Raw genomic sequence first — 23900 nt, forward strand, 5'->3', positions numbered from 1 at the left:
GTTTCCTCCTCTTAAATCAAAATTGAAAAAATATAAAACACTTAAAAAGAGGTTAAATGCTAAAATCGTGCTTTTTAGTGGACATAGGAAGTTAAAAGTGGCTGCGCGCTGATAGCTGCTAAATGTCACACAGGTCTCCTCTCCTTACATACACAGCAAGTTATAAACAAGAAAAAGAATTAAAATTTTAGAATCAGTGTTTCTATTTTGCACTGTAAAGGACAAAAAAGACCAGTATCAGAGCACTGCTAGTAATGTTAGCTTATGCGCCAGGATTCCCTCAGCCTTTAACGTTCACAAGGTTGATAATTGTCAGCTGAGGTCCCTTTTTAAAAAAAAAAAAAAGAAAAAAGAGCCAAACTGGTGATGTGTAGCTGGAAAAACAGGATAACTATCTACTTTCACTAATTAGTGTTTCAAAAAGGCTGTTTAGTGGGTCAGAATTTCAGACAAGCTAACCTGATGTTAATAACGTTAGCTCAGTTTTTAAGGTGACGATTCCCTTAAGTTACCGTCACTAGGGCCACATCATCAATGCATATTTTCTATTTGAAACAAAAATCAGAATGAAAACTGGTTTAAGCCCCAAGAAATGAACTTTTAAAATGTAAAAAAGGTTTTTTTCCTCCTCTGCAGACTCAGGACACCAGGAGAATTGGGCAAATGCCAGCTTCACTAACTGAGCTTTTAGGATTGCATACAGTATTTTGATCATTCACCAAGGTCATTCACACATACCAAAAGCCAGATCATTGGATCCATTGGTTTGAACCAGTGCAAGCAGAAATCTGTTTATTTTTTTCAACGGCTTTATTTAAAACCAGAGCTGTTTATTTAACTGCAGCTTGATGGACATTATTTGAAACTTTCAGAGAATGTAGAACTACAAAAACACTGAAAAGTATGGATGTTCTTGACCTCCACAATAAGCTTATCACAGCTCCATTTTCCTGAAATATTTTCAAGGTTAGAGCATTGACATGAACAGCCCAGCCTCACTCAGAGCAGGTTAACACTTTACCGGTCAGATTGGACTGATACCTTTATAAAAGTAATGAACGGCTTCTCGCTCAAACAGTCCGGTAGCGGTGGTTTGTGGTTTTTGGCAACACTGAAGGTGTGAGGATGTTGTCTGTGCAGTGTGCCTCTGTTTCTCTGCTCCGGCTTTCATTCATAAAATTAATCACTGTCGTAGTTTTCCATTAGACACAATCTGCAGGTTGTGTTTGAGTCTCTCTTTGAGTCGCTTTGAGTTTTTAAAGTGAGAAGAAGAAAATAACTCAAACTTTTCAGCGTGGAGTAAAGTTTCTGGAACGAGTCGCTTTATGGTGCAACAAGTTGTCGTAGTACTCGCAGTCGGTCGTTGCTCTGCATGTCTGCTCATTGAGGGGATCGCTCCAGTTTTATCAAAGGGCTGACTCTGAACGTAGAAAAGTGAGCTTTATGAAAATCTTAAGGTTCTGTTTGTTTATGTCTTTAAAAAATGCATATTAATCTTAAAGTCTGAATAATTTGTAACAGCTCAAGAGGTTTTAATAATACATTTTCGCCTTTCCAGAGCAGCGTTCTGTCGTTCATATAGTGTGAAGCCTTGTTTGCAGTTTGTTCTTTTGTTTGGTTTTCACTCAGTGAAACTTGATGAATATTTTGATGTTGGTGGCAGCATTTCTTTATGTTTCATCCTCACCTTGTTGGTCCTCTTTGTTTCGCCAGCGTCAGCTGTTTAACTCTTTCACAAGCAGAAAGAGCAAGCTGTTCTCTGTAGTTTATCTCATTGGACAAAATATACAAGGTCTGTAATGCCATGATGACAGATGGTCATGTGACCTGGTGTTGTTGTTGTCACTGGTTTATTGTGTGTCAGTGGGACAAAGCAGGAGGACGGGGCAGGCTGCTTGGCTGGGTTTGTTTATTGCTCAGGTGGAGATTGTGTATGTCGGTGTGTTTACAAATGTAGCTTTTGATTTAAAATCACGAAAACTGTTTCATGGAGGTGGTTTGTCATTTTTCAACACGATGGAGCAAACATGCCTCATTTGTCTTGTATGGCTTTCTTCACAAGGGGTTTAATTCTGTGTGCATGTGCTCAACTTGAAGTCACTGAAAGTGCTCATTGTATCCCTGAACGGTGACGTGAAGAAGCCGTCCATCATTCACACTTTCTCAGGTTCATGCTATCTGTCTTTATGCCTTCATCTCCTCCTGTTGTTGTTTTTTTTTTACCGATGCGATTAAATCTCATCATAATACAGCAATATTCCAGCACATCTGGAAATAATTCAGATCTGCCATCATTACTGACTTCATCCAACATCAAACCAAGCAGCTCTGTTAGCTCCAGCACTTCTTTCGTCCTTTCACTGATATCACTCAATTTCTTAGAAGTTAGCAGTTTAGCGGCAGCTTTCCTAGCATGCAGCATCCACTGACTGAAGGAAGCATCCAAATTAGGATTTTTTTCTGACATTTATTTTTTTTTTAAACAACTGAATGCCTTGTTTAAGTGTACCAACTTCTGTCTTTTTCACAGAATAGGGCCCAAGTTGACCCAGTTGTTTAACAAATTTGACCCATGTGTGTACAAAGTGAACTTAAGGCTGAAGTTTTAAAAGTCTGAGTCATGTTTTATGGATGCGAGTTAATATTTGTATGGTTTATGTGTTGGTGCAACATGGTGTTAGCTATACAAAAGGTTAGTTGTTGTGGTTAATATTCATGTGTTAAAAGTTTTCCTCTGGTCTTGTTGTTCAGTTTTGTATGAATTGAAATTGAGATGGGCAGGAGACTAACCAGGAACGCATCAGGAAGATTTGAAAAATAATCTATTGCTAGGTAATCAAATGTTAGTTTCTTTAAGCAGTATTCAAAAAATGAATAAACAATAATGTCGAGGGCTGCTACTTTTCAGCTAATATTTTAATATTTTAAAAGCTAACGTTTTTTTTATTAAAAAAAAATAACAAAGTTAAACCTGTTCTGAAGTAAAATCTTTTTTTTTTAATTCTCAGTTTGGTTAGACCTGCCTAGTGAGAGACAGTTTCTAGACAGTTTCTAATTAGAGCTTACCATTAAAAACAAAAATAACACGTGTATCTCAGGAGTGAGTCTAGAAGTGGTTGATAAAATATGACCTGTCAGAGCTCAGGTTGTATTTATATAACTCATCTGTGCAAAGAGTCCCTGTGTCCCCCCTGAACCCTCTCAGACTGTAATATACACCCCCTGTGATATCACTTTCAGAGTGTGAGGCATTAACACACCGTCTGATAAACACTCAGAGAAATCAGAGGGACTTTCCTGCTGGTTCTTTACTCAAAAGAAAAACTTTGGGCCTGTTTCGTTCCTTTTTTTGCTTCAAAAATAAACTCTGCATCTGCTCTTAAAGCCCGAGTGTGTCACGTCTGCTGAAAGACTGGAGGTGTCAGAGTTTGTCACAGATGTAGATCTGTGATAAAGCATCAGGGAGATGCAGCCCTGTCAGAGGTTAACTGAAGTAAGGGTTAAAGTAACTGTTGATTCAGACCTGTAGCTTCGTGTGGGCTCTTATTGTGAAGGCAGTGTTCGACCTCCTGCTGTGAAACCACAGGAAGTGTCAGTGATACCAAAATACTTGTAAAGGTTAATTTATAAATAGACTGATATTATATTTCATTAGAGATATAAAAAACTCTGGAGAGCAGTTTGAGCTGATCGGCTGCTCATACAGTTCACATGCATGATCAGCTGTGTCTGAGCCAGGTGGGCACAGAGGTCAGAGGTCAGGCTGGGAAGTTACCTGAGGGGTGAGGTGAGGTGAGGCCCAGTGTTTGGTCTGTGAGATCAGAGAATACAGCAATGATGAGTTTAACTCATTGTGTGACAGTGGTACCATTTCCGCCTTCTTATCAAGTCACGATCTTTGTCACATGATCTTCAGAGAGATTGGCAGGCAAATGTAAAGACTACACTACAAGGTAATACTATCACTTATAGAGCTGAAACGATTTCTCGAATAATTCAAGGTACTCGATTTCAAAAAAATAATCGAGGAATTTTCTCTGCCTCGAGGAATCGTTTGATTTAAAAAAAGATCAGAGTGGCATTTCAAATAGAGCTGACACCATATTTAGAGAGTTTTCAGACCCCTCAAGCCACTTCTTTGTCAAAATAGCGACTAGCGACAAATCTAGCTTCTTTTCTGGAGTTATGAGACTGATATGAAAGCATGTATTGATCTGCATCAGCTGCTTGTATTTCATAACTCATCAGATTGCACAGAACTTGGAATTTATCACCCAAAGTCACTTGATGTTACACTTGCTTGAAACAAATTTTAATTTGAAAAATAACTGCTCTTTAACTTAAAAAGAATGTGTTTTATCCGATTACTGGATTAATCAATGGAATTTTCAGTTGAATACTCGAATACTAAAATATTCGATAGCTGCAGCCCTAATCACTTAGCATGAACCGTGAGACACACAAATACAGAAGGAATATAGACCTAGAGAAACTCCAGCAACAGACTGAGTAGACAAAAACATGCATGGGCTAAGTTTACTAAAGATAAGTTTAATTTTGATCTACAGCCTTTCATCACCACAGCTGTTTCTCTCATCTTCCCAGAACCATTTTGTTTCTTAGCTTGTAGCTAGCTCTTCATACAGGTGAGGCACTACCTGAACTGTCTGCTGAAAGTGAGCGCTGACCACAGAGCAAAATCAGATCCATTAACCCCACTGTATTTTTAAGGTTTTCTTAATTTCATCATTATCACGTCATGAACCTCATCAGTAAACACGCTGGTTGAGTCTAAATTTAACCAAAAAAAGGGAGATGTTAAATATAAACAGTGTGTTCTCATGTAACCTGTTGGATGAAGGTCTGGGTATCATGCTCTTACTCCATTTTGATGCCATTTGCTCTTCTCAGGGTAACTGGTGATGATTTAGTGGAGAATAAATATTTCTTGGGTTATTTTGGATTGAGGGACATTTTGCAGAAAGAAACTGTGAGTCAGAGCTCCTATACACTCATTTTTTCCTTTTGAATCATGAAACTGTGCGACGCATGTTTTACTTTGCAGACCTGATATCATTCCTGCTTAATATCTCAATCTGTGTTTGTACTTTTTGCTGATTTTTTTGTTTGGCACTACTCAAGACACTTCAGATCTTTTACCTGTTATTTTTTGAGGGGCTGTTCATATGAATAGCTTTAACACCACAGCTAAGTAAAAAGCTGTCAATTCAAGATCTGATACAGGTTGAACTATGTTTGAGTGACACAGCCCTAAGACTTTCAGGAATCTACTGTTCATTTCCCTGTTATACTTTTTTTTCCCTAGCTAATATAGTTTCTTCCCTTTCACTCATATTATGTGAGATATAAACCTTACATGGACTCTACGAGACAGGTTTAGCTACAGTTTGTGAATCAGAATCTTCCGACTGTCATTCAGCAGCATGTTGGAAATGCTTACACAGGCATTACAACTGTAAACTCATCATCAATCTTTAGCACATGCTAATGCAGGTGCTCCTCTACCTTTGACCTTTCACCTTCCTGATTAGTGCTTTCTGTTGACACATGAAGACATTTGGGGAAATATTCAGGTGCTCTGCTAAAAAGTTGACCAAAGCTGCATTCACACACTGACCCTTACAGCATGAGGCTTCGTTTTGAGGGTTTCAGTCTCAGGAGTCAGGACATTACATGTGAGAGCCACAATTCAATGTTTATAACAGAGATAGTTTTTGAATTCATTTATCAAGTTGACATGAAAACAGATAAACTTTCTGAAAAACAATAGACATCTACTGTGTTCTGGTCTTTGAAACAGTTCTCCATCTTCAACTCATATTTTTTTATGTATCATGTTACATGTCACACAAGTGACATGAATCAAGCTCCAGCACCCCTGCCTGCTCACATGCTGTCCATTTCCCTGAAAATTTCCTGATGTTGTCACAGTTTGACTTTTTTCTCCCAGAAAATTTCTGAAAGCTCTTGGGCACTTGTTCTCATGTTAACACAGCTTTACATGATCAGTTTTAGTCTTAGATTGACACATTAGATTTGCCTTTTGAGTATTTTCTCTCTTTTTTGATTGTGTAAAAGCATGGTGTACCTCAGGGGTCACTTTTAGGACCAGTGTTGTTCTTTTAAAAATGTTTTATTGAGTTGGTGATAATCTGTTTACATATACAGGCTCAGTGTGAGCAGATTTCTCTCATTGCGGTGTGATTACAGGGAAAACCTGAATATCTTTGACTCTTCACACAGACTTTGTTGGTCTGCCTCCGCACAACATGAAACAAAGTCTGCCATCTGCTGGTGATATGATGCAACACATCAAACTCTGCACAGAATTTGATTTGATGTGGTCTTTGTATTTATTTTTTAATATCTTTATTTTCACTTTAGACATATTCTACACATCAGATCAAATGTCAAAGACTGTGTTTGTGCATAGAGATTTATTTTTTTATAATTAAACTGAAGGTTACAGTTTTTGTTTGAGCATCTCTGTAGAAACTCTGCTGTCCTCCCTCACTTTATTTCAGCCTCTTAAACTTTGTGCAGTCCTGTGGAGAGAGTGTTTGCTGGTTTCAAATGCAGTTTTTAAATCCTCTGTCTACCTGTGGTAGTTTGACAGGCTTGTGCTGTCTTTTAGTGGTTATACACTGACTGATTATTACTTTATTCCTTGTTGTTTGGTCAGTATGTTTCCGCATATGTGCTCTGTAAGTTCAGACTGCATTAAGCTCCTTTTCAGAGAACACTACTCTTGAATTGTTACACAGGAGAAAAAATGGTGTGTACAGTGAAGTGACTCTGGGTTTGTGGGTAGTATTTGTGTGTTTCCTCTTTGGTTGTCCCCCTAGCTTTAAGAGTTTCCTCATCAGCAGCTGTAACAGTGTGCCTGTTGTCTACCTCCTAATCATAAAGGATAAAACTAGGGCTGCAGCTATCGAATATTTTAGTATTCGAGTATTCTACTGAAAATCCCATCGATTAATCGAGTAATTGGATAAAATACATTTTTGTTTAGTTAAAGAGCAGTTATTTTTCAAATGAAAAATTTTCTCTTTAAGAAATAGAATTTTCTGATACAGCATGTCAGAACAGTTGCTTTGGTAGCTTCAAAATTTGTAAACACACTTTGACACATTTTGTGTGCCTTGTACATCTCATCAAATGTTGCGGACCCAAATGGCACCCGTTTCGTAGAATGACCCATTAGTCTCCAAACTCCAGAAAAGAAGCTAGATTTGTTGCTAGTTGCTATTTTGTATAAGAGGTAGCTTGAGGGGTCTGAAAACTCTCTTAATATGGCCTCAGCTCTATTTGAAATACCACTCTTTGATCTTTTTTAAAATTAAACGATTAGAAAACGAAAGAAAATTACTCGTGTAATTTTTGTAATCGAGTCCCTCGAATCATTCGAGGAATCGTTTCAGCTCTAGATAAAACTGTAGCCCAATTATATAGTTTTTAATTTAAATTCTGTCTTGTTCTTTTATTAAGATTCCAAATGTCATGTCTCCTACATTCAGCACTGTACCTGAATGCCAAGTGCTGTGTTAGCCTTTTTCTGCTTCATATTTTTCCCGCTGTAACCTGGAGCTCTGAGCACTTTTTAACCCCTTTATTTCAGCTCGGAATGAAGAAAAAGTTTTAGCTGCAGATCTGTTTTGATGGGCTGATAGTGAAAAACACACAGATGCTGAGAAATGAGAGATTATTAGTAACAACACTCAGTGTAATGATACAGTCACACAGTTCCCCAGCGATATGTAAACTACAAACACTATACTGTTAACAGGTTTAATTGCAATGCAGATACAAGTGAAAGGAGAAAGCCTTGTAGCCTATCTTATTTCATAGTAAACTCTTTAAAAGGTTAGAAATATGTCGGATACTCTGTCGTCTTATTTTGGCGATACAGAAAAAGTCTTTGATGTCACTAAGCGCTAGCTCCAGATGGACTTTGTGCACGTCATGTGAGGCTTTACTGACACACGCTGGTCTAGCTTCATGCTAATATCATTATAACGACATGCTTTAATCTAACATGCTAACATACCGTAAGCTCATGAACATTTTCTCTGTTCACTTTTCTGAAGCAGGGATCGAGATGGTGTCTTAAAAAGAGTCACAGTGTGACACAGTTTGGTTTTGTCTGAGCTGTAGACTTCATTTTAAATAACAAAACAACACATTTTTGTGTGAAACATTTGATTTACTTAAAGACCAAGTATTATCCCAGCCTCCTCTCAAACTGGTTCTTAGTGTTCGCTTTCTTCACTACAGGATGATGATGAGGCAGGCAGTCAGTCAGAGTTAGTGTTAGAGGACTGAAGCTGTGTAAGTAAAGTTAGGATGCTCTTAACTCTTTGACCTCAGAGCTCATCTGCATGGATCTTTGCATTTACACAGCTGTTTTATGTTGACTCACCTCATTATATTCTTAATTAGCCACATTTTCTTCTAGTGCACAATGAAAAACTGATTCTGGACATGGCGATTGTTCAGTTGTGTGTTCAGATGTTATACTCTGGAGTAACACCGCGCAGTATGGTCACAAAAATAAATCTTTATTTTTTTTCACATCAAACTTTGTTTTTCTTTTCATCATTTTTTTTAATGTCTTTAAAAATAAAGTAACTCAAACAAGTTTTTAACCCATGGTTGACTATCTAACCTTGTGGTCGCCAGAGAAAAGTTGAAAAGAAATAGTTGCCTACAAATCTTCATGTCAGACTTATCCAAGGCTGTATGATTGAACCAAAACATTCGTCTACTGTTCTGAAAGAATTTGGCGTCTGCAGTGTGTCTTCTGTTCTTGCTTTTAAAACTGTAAAATGACTTTGATTCATATGTTGTGGTTGACAGTTTTACCACTCAGTGTTTCTTTTGTTATTCTACATTAGCTGTACATTCAGGATAAAAACTAAATTTATCTTCATTACACTACAAGTTGGTCAACAGTAGCTAATTGTCGTTAATTTCAGCCGCTGGCTTGTCAGGAAAGAAAACATTGAATCAATCCTACCACTGGAAGAAAAGTTTGTCTCTGGTTAGCCAGATGGAAACATTATTCTATTTTGATTATTCGGACATTCGGGAACAGTAAGACATCTGAAGTTATAAAGTCACTTGTTTCAACATGTGGTTTTTTGTAGAGCTGAAACAACCCCTCGAGTAATTCGAGGTACTCGAGTACAAAAAATGCTCGAGGGATTTTCTCCGCCTCAAGGATTTGTTCAATTTTTAAAAAGATCAAAGAGTATGGGGTTTTATTTCTGCCATCAGAAACTGAAATTAAATTAAAATATTGAACAAAAACACAGAATTCAATTACAATTCACAAAAAGCAGATTCAGTTTTAGAATTCATTTTCAATTCAGAGCGGCACGACCGTTACGTCATCTTGTGTCTGTGGGGAGACTAATCAAGCAAAATGTCACATATGTAATCAGAATTTAAAATTTATCACCCAAAGTGACTTGATTTTACACTTGCTTGAAACAAATTTCCATTTGAAAAATAATTGCTGTTTAAGTACGCGAAAATGCGTTTTATCCGAGTACCCAGTGTAATTTTCAGTAGAATACTCAAATTCTAAAATATTTGATAGCTACAGCCCTAGTTTTTTGTGAACCTACCACAAAGCTAACTTTTTAAACCATTTATTGCGAGCTGCTGCAAAGGTTCCTTCAACTTTCATGATTCTCTAACTTAGAGCAGCCTAAAGGTAACATTCCTCTAATATAACTCTTTGATCATTGATGTGGATTTAGAGCCTTTCTTCCTGAACCCGTCACGATGTGTACAACATGTTGTTTTGTTTTTTAAGTTTGATATTTCTGTCAGGTGTGTGGAGAAGATCGTATATTTCCACCGAGTATCTGCTTAATCTGTTAGTTTGTGTTTGTTAGCATGTCTCTACAGACTCACACTAGCATGAACACTGATCCGATTAATACTTTGATGTGTAACTGCACAGCTTATAGCAGACCTTTGACTTTAGACATCAGGTTTAGGAAGCTGTAAACCCATAGAGACATTCCTTGGTGTTAATCGGACTCAGTTTGGACACACTAAACTGAAACAAAGTTTCACTGAACTCAGTTGTGGATACTTCTCCTAGAACACCTGTGCTCACCTGGTAGTCTCTGTGTGCTCTGAATGAAATAAAGCTTGTTTTTATTGTTTAACATCATTAATCAGCTCATTGTGTTCAGGAAGCAGAGTGTGTGACTGCACAGTGTGTCAGTGTTACAGTAAATATGGTCTGATTATTGTGCAGAAACAACAGTGATGGAGAGATGAGACAGTTGGCAGGAAAAGAGGAAACATCTGAAACATACTGAGCAGTGAGCAGGACGGAGGAGTGAGAGACGGAGGGATGGCTGAGCTACTTTCTGACACCATATAGACTCAACTATTCATCAGTTAATCCTAAAGATAATCTGCAGGTTCATTAACAGATTATTAGTTCATTAGGCTCGGAGGAGAGAACGGTTGACAAGAGGATGTATGGGTGAAAGGTGGATGAATTAAAGAGAGAGTTGGTGGAGAAAGGAAGAAGATGATGGAGGGATGTTTGGAGCTGCAAATGTAGGATGAAGGAGGGATAATAAGAGGATATTTTGGGTCAAAGGAGGAGTTAATAGATGTAAGATGGATGAACATAGAAGAGTTGAAGCAACATGGATGGAGGTCAAGGTGTAGAAAGATTGTGTGATGGAGCGGTGGAGGGCTAAGATGGAGGAAGGTCAAGGTCTGAAGGAGGAAGGATGATTTGGGGTTGTATAGGTGTAGGGAGATGTAGAGAAATTCAATGTTTAAAGCAAAAAAGACTATTAACAAGACCGGCTCTTTCTGTTGGGTAATTTTCAAAATCTGACACTGTTGCTAAAATAACTTTTCAGTAGCATTTATTCATTTTCTGAAAATGAAGAATGCTTTTATTCTGAAAGAACTCAAAGGAAGTTACTTCCTCTGGAGGGTTAAGTTAAAATAAAAACTGTAAAGAGTCTTGGATGCATTGGGGGCTCTTGCAGAGACATAAGCTTGTACTTTCTTCCCTCCAGTTAAGTCCTCTTGTCAGTATCAATGAATTAACAAGTAAATGAATTAGAGCAGGACACGGGGTGTTTTCCTTTAAAAACACATGATAAAATTCTCCTTTATTCATCAAACTATAGGGAAATTTACAGTTATAGCGGCAAACAACAAAGAGTGTAGTGGAAACATTACAAATAGAATATATCAAATAGAATAATATCGCAAGTTTTACCTTACAAAAAAATACATACAAATTAAGCATAATATAAAGGTTAAAGTCTTGGAGAAGACTTCTGAGGGGTGGGGCATGTTGTCTATCAGAGAACACAGCTTGGCCATCATTCACCTGTCAGCCTCGAAATCCACAGGGTCCAGAGGGCAAAGCTCAGGACTGAGCTGATCTTCTTCACCAGTATGTTCCTGTCTGCCTACAGAGGATGAAATCACATCAATGTGGCATTCGTGTCCAGTGCTAACACTGGACACGAATGCCACATTGATGCCACATTGATGGCTCCATTAGCCATGTCCCGGTGAATAGTTACTCCTGGTATTCCCCATGGTTCTGGGTTAGCATTGCTAGCCTGTCCATCTTATTGGAGATAGATCTTACGGTCCTCATGAAGATAGATGGAAGGACAGGTCTATATCATCACAGCGCCAGCACATCACCTTGCCCCCAAGTCCTCAGCTTGTGGGGAACATCGGGCCTAGCACTGGTTAGCATCAACATGGTAGAGGCTGTGAACAGCTGATCTTGTGTGTAAAAAAGTGCGACCATGGCTGCATGTGACACACATAAGAACAAAAAAAGTTAAAAACACTGCTGAAAATGCAACCAGTTTGGTGTCAATGACCAACAAATGAGATACATAACATTATTACAAACAATTAAAACAGAAGGAGGGTGTGTAAGGGAAATACAAATTTTTTACTGTCTCCAAAGTCCCTCAACTTTACTTTCCTGGAGCCTTACTGACAAAGTAATTCTTCACATTACAATAATTTTATGAATGATATTACTCCATTCTCCAACAGATGGTGTATTTTGCTTTAGCAGGTCGTATGTTGACTTATTGTTGTGAAACAATGACACATTCCCAGGGTAGACAGAGATTTCCCACCAGTTGCCTTGAATTAAAAAACAGTCTTATATGTCTTTAAACTAAAAATGTTAAATTGAGGTCAAATCTTTTTCGTTGGGCCGCCCTGCTACCTTCTGTGTGTGGGGCACAGTGGCGGTCAACTGTTAAATCTCCACCTGCTGCCGCCATGTCTGCACACCTCAGTTCGGCTTTAAGACAGAAAAAGTTTACGGCGAATAGCGCCCTCTGCTGTTCTAATAGGTGCTGACATTTATTTTTCATTTCACTGATTAGAATCATCAATGTGATGATCGTATGTACTGTTACTTCTCTGTTATCAGATGTTTATTTTAATGAAGGAAGTGTTAAAGGAGGAGAGCTGAAGTCTGAGGAGCACGATGGAGATGAGAGGAGAGATGTTTAGATCACGCCCTGATGTAAAGTCAGTGTGTTTGTGTTTGGAGAGGATGGAAGGATGCATGTATGAAAGATGTATAAATGGAGGTATGAGGATGATGGAGGGATGTATGGATACATGAAGGATGTCCAAAAGGAGGAGTAGGATGGAGGCATGTTTGTATCACGTATGGATGAACAGATGTATTTATGTTGGGAGAGGATGGAGGGATGTATGTATGAAAGATGTATAAATGGAGGAGGGCTGAGGTCTGAGGAGCAGGAAGCATGATGAAGGCGAGGGGGGGGAGGAGGGGGGAGCGGCGGGTGGGGAGGCTCGGGTTGCTAGGGGAGAGTGTGTCAGGCTGCTCCTGCTGGAGGCCGGCCTGCGATTGGAGCGACTTGCTGAGCGGCGGAGAGGCGGAAGAGGAGAGAGAGGAGCAGCTAATGAGTATTGTAGGCTGGTTGCTGAGACAGCACCGGGTTTATTTATAGAGCGCTGGCCAGCCAGCCCTTAGATACCAGCAGCGAATCAGCTGACAGAGGAAGAGGGGGCCCCGACCAATGGCGGCGTAAGAAGGGGGATGCCAGACTGAGGAAGTGCTGTGAGTGCCTCTCGCTCTCTTAAAGAGACGGTGCAGATTTTTCAGTACTAGGCAGATATTCTCTCTCTCCAGCAGTGTCATATCTGTAAGCAGGCCAGGACCCAGAGCACCGGGCCCTCTGACGCTGATTGGATTACTTCCTGCACCTCATCACATCGCACACAAACACTACACACACACACATTTAGATCAACACACACACACACAGCTTTTTAACAAATATTCAGACTCTTAGTGCACACTCTTTATGGGAGGTAACACTGAGAGGAACCTTTAATACCAGCAGTTATTCTCGTATGTTGGCTCAGAGTTTCTGTCCTGAATTATGATATAGTTATGTAAAAGAAGACCTCATTTTGCAGACCTGAATTAAACTCTATTACTTAGCTTTTTTGGAGCACTGGAGCTCTGCTGTGACAAAAAATACACTCAAGTATAATGATAGTCTGCTCCATGATGAAGCATCCATCTATATATATTTAAAGGAAAAAAAAAACATTTACATTCATGCAAAGATTGACTTTTTTTTACCAATGTGAGAAAATATTTTTCTTTTGCTCTAGTTACAAAACACTATTGTACGAATGTTTGACTGAATCAGTTTGTAAAGGACTATATTTAGCTTTTATTTATACAAATATTTCTTTTCAGTGTCATAAATAAAATAGTTATTCCTTTGCTCCGAGTGCACAAGAAGTAGAGCTATGACGTTCATGTTTCAAGGTCTGTGATAAATGCAGAAGAGAAGAGAATGCTGTGCAGTTTGCACTAACATTGTCACTTCTCTAAACACTTATTTTTAGATATTTTCAGATTTTAAGACCTTTGAAATCTGCTTTACATGTAAAACTGGGATGGTTTATAAGACACAATATGATAAATGTTTGATGACACATTATACAATATGTTGTCTTCTCTTGCTGCATACATTTAGCTTCCTCCTCAGTTCTGTTCATAAACAAAAACTAACGAGAAAAAACAATCCACATTGAACATGCTGCATTTCATTACACTACATTATCCAGATTGCTCATGTTCAACATGACACAGCATAAATACGTAAAAAAGAGCATCATGGTGCTGTTCACAACCTGTATGACCCCAAAAACTTTTACTTATTTAGCTATACAAGTAAAGTTTTGACGAGAGTTTTGAAAAACTGTCTGAATAAAAAGCCAGAATAAATTTTATGTATATGTTCATGCATTAATTACTGTGTTTATTACCAACATATGACCATTCACAGACATGAAAAAACAGCGTAAAATCATTCCTTCTGTACTTGTTGCTGGCCTTTCTCTACTCAACTGCAGACTCTCCAGTAAGTGAGTGTGTCTTGTTTTTTGAATTTTCAAATTATTGTTTTAAATTAAAAAAATCAAAAAGCTAAAGTTACTATTATCTCTCTTAGATGTTGTTTTTAGCTATTTTTTTACCAGCCCCTTGTTGTAATGTGATACAACCTCAAGACGGTCTTTGTAGGACCATCTAAAAGATTTTCTTTTTTCCTTTAGATAACAAAAACCCTCTGTTATAACATAAATACTAGGGATGTCCCAATATTACATTTTCACTTCTGATACGATACCAATACTGCAGGATTGAGTATTGGCCGATACCAATATTAATCTGACACAATATCAGCATTAAACATGCATACTTTTATTACTTATTTCGTAGTATGTCTGTTGTGTTAGAAAAGGCTTGATTAAGTGATATTATTCAAACAAAGAACAGCAGTCAGCAACAGTAGGTATGAGGAAAAACTGACCCATTTATTATTAACCAATGGGTAACAGAAACTGCTTATATCGGAGATTTTAGATGCATTCCGATACGATATCGATACTTGTTTTTTTGCTGATATCAGACAGATATCTGATATCAATATCGGACTGGGACACCTCCAATTTTTTACCAGCCCCTTGTTGTAATGTGATACAACCTCAAGACAGTGTTTGTAGGACATCTAAAAGATTTTCTTTTTTCCTTTAGATAACAAAAACCCCTCTGTTATAACATAAAAACTAGGGATGTCAGTTACTTTATGTGGATGTTTCACTGACATTTTCTTTAAAATTGAGAAAATAATCCATCATTTTCTCATGGAATGTTGGTCTTAATTAAAACAGTCAGCAATAAGATGCTCTAACTCATCATAAATGACCATCTGAACTGAGTCTTGATGTTATCAATGAAAAAGTAACTCAAAACATATTATTTCTAAATATTAATACTTTAATCAGAAAATAAAATTATCGTGAATGACCAGGGACAGGGACGGAAAAGAGTTGGAAATTAGCATTTGCTAAAAACTCTCTGTGCAGCACATCAGATTCATGTCTTGTTTTGACACTATGTTAAACTCTACATTCCGATCAAATAAATAAATTCAAATTAATCTTAACACATTCCTATTGGTCCACAGGTTTGCTACTCCACGACTCCTCTTTCCAACATTGAATGAAGTTAAATCTCCCCTTAAAGGTGATGTTGTTGTTTTGGGCCATAGTTCGTATCAGTTGACTGTACATAAAACAAGCAGGTATCCTTCATTTCCACCCACTGAGATATAAAATCAAAAGATTGTCACGGTAGACGCTGACATGTTGCACTAGTTCAGCCAAGACATGTACAGGAGTGACCTTGTGGGAAGAACCCTGAAACTGATGTCACACCCTTTTCCGTTGACCAAAACACACATTTAATCTACCAATGATCTATCAGAACAGTGCAGTCCTGTAGCAGACACGCTCAGTTTTGGAAAGTCCAAAGACTCTAAGTGTTAGTTATGTTTCCTCTCACTGTTTCTCCTCTGGTTACTCTGATGAACTGGAGCACACGGCGCTGTAGGAGCCTCATTGGTCAACAGAGCTGTTGGTCATGGTGTTGCTTCAAACATTACTTAATTGCCAGATCACATCATTGTGTATCGTGTCACATGTCATCATAACCTGTCGTACAGCTCCATATAACGTAACATTCGTCAGATCTGAAGATTTAAAAACAGTCCTGGCTTTAGCCTTAGCTAAAGCTGGTCAGTGGCATTGTTGCTTCTTCTACTTTGTTAGGTCTGCCTCAATAATGTGGATTCCTGACATGACCTCACAGACCATTGTTTTCTATTGATCAGATAATATTGTGAATGGTGGCTTGTGAAAGGAGTGGCAGTGTTTCTTTTTTCTCTCTTTGAGCAGGCGTGTTTTCTTATCCCTTCTCTCACTGTTTCAGAAAGCTTAACTTGAAACCAACCAGGAGAGTTGTGCTGAGGTATATGACAGACATAAAATATGAGCTTATCTATGTGATTCCATCTTGAATCAGGCTAAAGATGGGGGAGAAACCTCAGATTGAGGCTGAGCCCTGGTGTGATCAGGTCAAGAAACTTCTATTCAGCTGCTTCAGCGTCAGGTTGGCTCTCTGATTGGCTGTTGTCGATCAGATGTATATTTCTAATGCACATGATCCAGATTTTTTAATCCCTCAACCTCTACCAACAAAACCTGATAAGTTGACTTGTCTTTGTAAAAACATCTGCAGTTTCATCAAGTTTAAATTCCCTGTGTTTGACAGGACAGATCTATGAGTCATAGCAACATGACGTCAGATTTTGTCGCTTCTTTTTGGCTTTACATGGTTGTTTTTTTTAAGTCAGTAGCCTGTTGCTTACTGTAGTGCAACTTTAAACATAATAACACCATTTTATAAAGTTCAATCCTTCAGAACTGTTCTGCCTCATGCTAAGCTGCGTGGTTAATCCACACACCATCACTATTTGCATTCAGGCCCTCATGATTCTCTGTAACTTGTGTGCACCAGAGAGGGAGTTTGTAATGTGTCTCTGAGCTGCACAAACACAGGACAGGTGGGTGTCCTCCAGGTATGGGGAGCAGCGGGAGGAGCCAGGGTGTTAAGAAAGGTGCTTTTAACGCTGTCAGAGTTAGGAACTGAGTAATGGTGATGATTTAACCACCAGAGCCAGTGACACTGAAGTGATCTGAAGACATGCAGCACCTCAAACTCTGACCACCTGCAGCCTCTCCAGGTGAATCTAGCAGCTGTGATGACACACGCTCACCTGAGGGTTAGAGAAGCATTCAGAGAGCAGAAACACAAAGGGAAGAATCATCTAGAAAGTTTGATTCTGTTTGAGTGTGACATTGTGAGCAGCAGTGAGCTCATATATCATCATCATCAGTGAAGGTGTGTTGCTCAGTTTGTTGTCACTCTGTGACGTACAGTGTAAGTTTATGGTGCGTATGTCAGTATCCTGGATCATTGTGTGTGTAACAATATCCACAATAATCTTCTATGCATGTTTGCTGATTGACTCGTGATTTTCTTTACTGATCAGTTTGATCAACATCTTTGAAAATCTTTAATTTTGTTAACTTAGCAGAAACCAGAAGTCTTTATTTCACGAAGTCTGGACTCTTGACCCTGATTCACTGAACACTCTTCTTCAGAGGACTAAAATCTTCTTTAGAGGACCAACAGTTTTATGATCAATGATAGTTTTGTCTCTCTGGGTGATGTCACTTTGTTCTTCATCTTAGTTAATGAAATAAACTCTACTCATCAAGAGCTGCATGTAATCATTGCAGATGAGCAGCCTTATCAAAAAACGAAAGAATCAAAACCCAACGAACATTGGAGAAAAGCATACTTGTGAGTGTAGCCAAGCTATGATTAAACTAGCACATGGTAGAATATTGTTGTGTTACATGTAGGGCTGCAGCTATCGAATATTTTAGTTTTCGAGTACTCTACTGAAAATCCCATCGATTAATCGAATCGGATAAAATACATTTTTGTTTAATTAAAGAGCAGTTATTTTTCAAATGAAAATTTTTCTCTTTAAGAAATAGAATTTTCTGATACAGCATGTCAATAAGAACACTTGCTTTGGTTGCTACAAAATTTGTAAACACACTTTGACACATTTTTTGAGCCTTGTACAACTCATCAAATGTTGCGGCCCCAAATGGCACCCGTTTCGTAGAAAGACCCATTAGTCTCCAAACTCCAGAGAAGAAGCTAGATTTGTTGCTAGTTGCTATTTTGTATCAGAGGTAGCTTGAGGGGTCTGAAAACTCGTAATATGGCCTCAGCTCTATTTGAAATACCACTCTTTGATCTTTTTTAAAATCAAACGATTCCTCGAGGCGGAGAAAATTACTCGAGTTAAATCTTCTCTAATGTTGTATCTGATACCCAATGTGTAAAATCTAAACATCTGATTAACATCTGATTTATGTGTAGACGCTGCTGTATGGGATGGCAACACACGCGAATCAGTCACTGGGTTCTGTAAAAGCCAAGTTTGAAGCCTCCATTTCAGCCTCTTACCTCAGTCTAAGTGAGAGTAAACAAAGTTATCAGTGTAAATTTAATTTGTTGGTAAAGTTTGTTAACAAATCACTAAAACTCTGATATTGAAGCACTGATTTAAGTATCCTGAAAGTGTTTGAATAACGCTATTTAATGAAAAACTTGACACTTAAAAAAAACTTAACTCCTCGGGGCACCTTTTAGTGTGACTAAAGACTGAACAAGACCTTTTTCAGGTAGAATTGGAGAGAATACATGTTTAAGGCACTTCTTGAGCAAGGCTCTTTGAACACCAAGAAGTACCATTAGCATGTGACCACCAGCAAAAGTATTACTGCTGTTTTTCTCATTTTTCTGTTTTGGTCCATTTTCTTGGAGCTAACAAAAACGTCCCAGTCTGGATACCTGAAAGAGGGCGGGGCTTAACAAAGATGAACTGTCTCAAAAACTGATTTACAGTTACCGTGTCACATCAAAGATGGAGGTGAAGAAAGACAATGTGTTCTCCTCTCTGATCATTTCTCCCCCTCTCTCTCTCTCTCCGTCTCTCCACAGGTGTTAGCAGCTCAGGATGTCCGCCCACCTCCTCCTCCTCCTCCTCCTCCTCCTCCTCCTCCTCCACTGCCCAGGGCTTCTCCCTCGCTGAGCCAGCCATGACCAGCCAGCACACACATACACACCCCTCCTTCAGCTCCATCCACTCCATGGCCGAGCAGCAGCAGGTAACACACACACACACACACACAAAGGAAAGTTTTAGAGTTCACCTGTTTCACCTGTTGGTTGTCATTGCATCTTTTCACCACCAGAGGGCTGTATAACATCTGTCTGATTTGGGAGGCTGGATGTCATTGAGTTCACAGATTCAGGTCCTCTGTGACAAACACTGATGACTTGGCTGTACTGAAGCTCCGACGCTGTGACGCATCAGATCTGTAGGAACCTTATAGACCGTAAAACAAAATGCAGACACATATCTGGAATATTTCTTCATGTACAAGAATAATACTCCAACTCAGAGGCTGATAGTCACAGGAGTTTGTTTCAGTCAGATAACACGTCTCTCGTGTTTCCCTTAGAGTGATTTCAGGATGTAAACATCAGGACAGATCCAAGTGTTACATCTAACAACTGTTTCCAATTACTTTTTTGTAATTCCTAGATTCTGTTTTTGAAACAAGGCATGAGTTTTGATATTTTTACATTTTTATTAGTAATTTATCCCCTTGGAATGTTGTTTTACTTGGCACAGTTTGTCATCAGGAAGAATATTGAGAAATCCATCTTTTCATCAAGCTGATGTTAAAACCCTAAACTGTGCACAACGCTTCATCTGAAAATGTACCTTGAAGGTCCAGTTTTATCCCTCAGCTGTGGTTAGTCAGTCCCTATTCAGAGGCGGGGCTTAGAGCGAAGGGTTCGTTCATTCTTGTGTCAAAGTCAAGCAAACTTGTTCAAGAAATCTAGAGTCTGTCTAAAACTGTGCCACATGTAACCTCTGATTTCTGTTTGAAACTGTTCGTCACCTCCTTTACAAAACAAATAGTTTATTTTTAAGTCAGTCACATCATGTGGTCCTGACTCGACTGATAAAACGTTGCAGTTCAGTGAAATCAACATGTTAAGACAGACTTGCAAGCAGGTGTTTTGGTTTAACTTGTTACCCGGTTAACGTGTCTGTGATCATCTTAACAGCAGCTGCTGAAAACAATCAGAGTCCTTGTGGTGCCTTTTTTTATTTTCTCACCAAAACAATTCTGAGAAGTAAAATTTGACGTGAAAACATTCAGCTTCTGCAACAGTTACAACCACATACCCATTCTGCTGAAAGTCACCAGTTCACAGGGTCACCTGTTCAACCAGAACACTGCTTTGGTTTTTGACTTCATACTCCAGCTCCTGCTGTCAACACTGGGCCCTCATTAAGGAAAATATCCAACACTTGTTTGACCTGCTACCAACTCTAGTGCAGACCAGCCAGGGTGACAGTTTTTTATGGTTATGTTAACTAAATGTGCAAATCTCTGGATAAGGCTGTAGCTATTCAGGTCCAGAGAGACCAGATGAGCTTCTGTCTGGATGCAGAAAACACTCTTCATAGAAAAAATCTGTAACTCAAACACCTGCTGCTAATAACACAAAGACAGAGTTAGAGACTGTATCAGATTTTATCACAGCCTCTGTCATAAAACACAGCGATGATGTCACTCATCAGTGTCTGAAGACGGGTTATGAAGCCCAGCGTTGGTGGTTGCCATTTTGGATTCACTGGATTAACTTAAGTTTCACTCGATGTAGACGTGGAGCAAAGTAGACTGAAGCTTCCTGTGAGCAGCTGAAAACATCCACCTGTCAGAAAACTATGAAGTACCTGCGTCTGTGTGGTCAGGCAGTGATGTTTCCACAGCCTTATGGGTAAATTAAGCCCTGAGTTTTGTCTAAAGGTGTGCTGTCGTCTGCAGGTGCTATCTGATATGACCATACTCCAGCGGAGGATCCCCCCCAGTTTCCGAGACCCTGCCAGCGCCCCCTTGAGGAAACTCTCCGTAGACCTCATCAAAACTTACAAGCACATCAATGAGGTCAGACTCACTCTGTTTCATATCTGGATTTAATTTTCAGTGTTGAGCCACAGGTGTGTTGTGAGTTGCGTCACTGGGACTGTAACCTGTCCTTTCACCTGTGCAGGTGTACTATACTAAGAAGAAGCGGCGTGCACAGCAGGTCCCTCCAGAGGACAGCAGCACCAAGAAGGAGAGGAAGGTCTACAATGATGGCTATGACGACGACAACTACGACTACATTGTCAAAAACGGAGAAAAGTGGCTGGACCGCTATGAGATCGACTCGCTGATCGGGAAGGGCTCCTTTGGACAGGTCAGGAGCAGAAAACACTCGACCCACGATGCTTTTATACTTGTAGAGCCCCTATTTAATATTTAATTCTCTATTTTCCTTTGTACCTGTCGGTGAAATGAGAAGCTAAAGCTCAATTTAAAGCATATGAGGTCTCCTTTGTTTATCTTTAGGTAACTGAAACAGCCCAGAGAACATATTTGTTCAGATTCCTGTGATGTTGAAGTGTGTGTTTCTGATGTGTGTGTGCAGGTGGTGAAGGCCTATGACCACCACGAGCAGGAGTGGGTTGCCATTAAGATCATAAAGAACAAAAAGGCTTTTCTAAACCAGGCTCAGATTGAACTTCGCCTGCTGGAGCTCATGAACAAGCATGACACTGAGATGAAATATTACATAGGTAAGACACACACACACACACACACACACACACACACACACACACAGATTTATTAAAGTTTTTCATGTAGTGGTTTTTACATTAATGGACAGCAGCTGTGAATGCAGCTCTGTGTGCCAGCAGAGGGCGCTGTAGCACAATAAAGACTTCACATGTATGTGGTCTGCCACTCCCTCTCCTCTGTTACAAGCCTGGAAAAGTAATGAGGACTCGTCTGAGTTAATCTACGCTGACAGCAATCTCCTATATTTAAAACACATATGATAGTGCAGTGTTTAATGCGTATATAACCTAAAAATAACTGTATATTTGATATACTTGTGCATAAAACAGCTGTAAGCCTGTCAGTCTGCTGGTTGTTCCTTTTTACCCTGAAGTCAACTGTAAGAGTATTTCTGAATCCTCGTCAGAAGCAAAGGAACCTGATCACTTATAAACATGTAGGGTCTATGCCCTAGTCTGGGTTTTCATTAAGGGAAGTATTCTAGTTTCCTTTTGGCCTATATTTACTCTTTGAGTAGCGCTGATCAATCAGGTATCAGCAGGTACAGTCTGCAGGAGCAACAGTCAATATGGAGAGCAAAAGCAGGAGGAATACAATCCAACAAATTAAATCTGGCTCTGATCAATGGTAATCTCTCTTTATTGAGAGTTATTCCTCTCAATGAATGGATATCTGCATGAAAAGCCGCTGACAACCCGCTCGAGATCAAACACTCACGTTTAGACACAAATCTGCTTGATGCTGTGTCAATCAGACAATCAGCACTTAGATTTCCTGACAACCTCTATTCAGCGAACAATATTTGAAAAGATTTTATATTGAATATTTTTTCAAGAAACTCAAGAAAATCAAAAGAAACCAGCACTGTTTGAGGTTCATATCTCTAAAAGAAGTCAGAATGAAGCCTCTGTGGAACCTAATGTTTACAGTGATACTGAGACTCACCTCACACGGATGATTCTTGTCATCAAAAGATGATGGACAGATAGAGTACCCACACATAAACTTTACTTGGGCGACCTCACAAAGAAGACATGACCTTCATCATAATGTTTTTATTAACATAGAGACTGAAGGTTCTCTCCACACCTGCTCTGCAGGCGAGAAAAAAAGGAGAGACATAACATTATGACAACTTTAGAGCTTATGTCTGTAGGGGGCGCTCATACATCCAACAGTCTTAAAATTGATCTTTTTTAAGCTGTTTTAGACTCCTCAGAGGAAGTACCTGCATGTCCTTTCAAAATAAACCACAGTTGTTAACAGCAATAAAGTAACCTGCGAGTGAAGCAGCAAAAAGGCAAAATAAGGGCCTCAGAGATAACTGTTTTTATTGTTTATATCATCTCTGGCTTGAATATAAACTAAAACAAGCATGTTACAAGAATCTGTTGAAGCTGAGGGTAGATATTTTGACGATTTTGGATAGTACTAACATTTATTGGTTTGTACTTTCATCAGGAGTTGCTCAGATGTCATGGAGCTAGGCTTGGCTTTGATCTGTTAAGACAAAAATAAAAATAGCTCAGAGGAAGATAAATAAATATGATGTCATACATTTCCTGTTTTATATTTTAACTTTAATCTTCCTTTTTGTGTCCCCTCCTTTCCTGTGCCTGTGTGTGTATGTGTATGTGTGTGTGTGTGTGTGTGTGTGTGTGTGTGTGTGTGTGTGTGTGTGTGTGTGTGTGTGTGTGTGTGTGTGTGTGTGTGTGTGTGTGTGTGTAGTCCACCTGAAGCGTCACTTTATGTTTAGGAACCATCTGTGTTTGGTGTTTGAGTTGTTGAGCTACAACCTGTACGATCTGCTGAGGAACACCAACTTCAGAGGAGTCTCCCTCAACCTCACCAGGAAGTTTGCACAGCAGCTCTGCACAGGTTTGTGTAAAGATACACTCTCCATACACACACTCCACGCACACTCACAGTGTAACCACGGTTTGCATGGTAGTTGTCTGCCCTCTAGTGGCTAAAAGGAGACTAACAAAGGAGAAAGGACATTATTTAACAATCATGGATGTGTTTTAATCTTTTAAGCTGAAGGATGCAGGTTTAAATATATATATTAGAAATGATAACATGTCACTGCTCCGTCTTTGTCAAAGCAAAATATGCAACAATATTCACCATGAAGTGCTGAACAATAAGAGTGATGTGCCTTTTTTTGC

General features: G+C 39.1%; 1 protein-coding gene across 2 annotated transcripts in view; it reads left to right on the forward strand.

Moving 5' to 3' along the window:
* The window catches only part of dyrk1b (dual-specificity tyrosine-(Y)-phosphorylation regulated kinase 1B), a 53616-nt gene that overhangs the window by 25700 nt on the left and 4016 nt on the right, over window positions 1-23900 (forward strand). For both annotated transcript variants that reach the window (XM_074683379.1, XM_074683377.1), the window contains exons 2-6: window positions 19028-19194; window positions 20935-21054; window positions 21161-21349; window positions 21581-21728; window positions 23461-23610. In XM_074683379.1, coding sequence (XP_074539480.1) covers window positions 19126-19194; window positions 20935-21054; window positions 21161-21349; window positions 21581-21728; window positions 23461-23610 — 676 coding nt within the window. In that variant the 5' untranslated portion in view covers window positions 19028-19125. The remainder of the gene's footprint in view (window positions 1-19027; window positions 19195-20934; window positions 21055-21160; window positions 21350-21580; window positions 21729-23460; window positions 23611-23900) is intronic.

This window comes from Halichoeres trimaculatus, unplaced genomic scaffold, assembly GCF_033239565.1.
Source record: "Halichoeres trimaculatus isolate MK-OKI-2021-1 unplaced genomic scaffold, fHalTri1.1 fHalTri1_scaffold_12, whole genome shotgun sequence".
NCBI classification, from domain to species: Eukaryota; Metazoa; Chordata; class Actinopteri; order Labriformes; family Labridae; genus Halichoeres; species Halichoeres trimaculatus.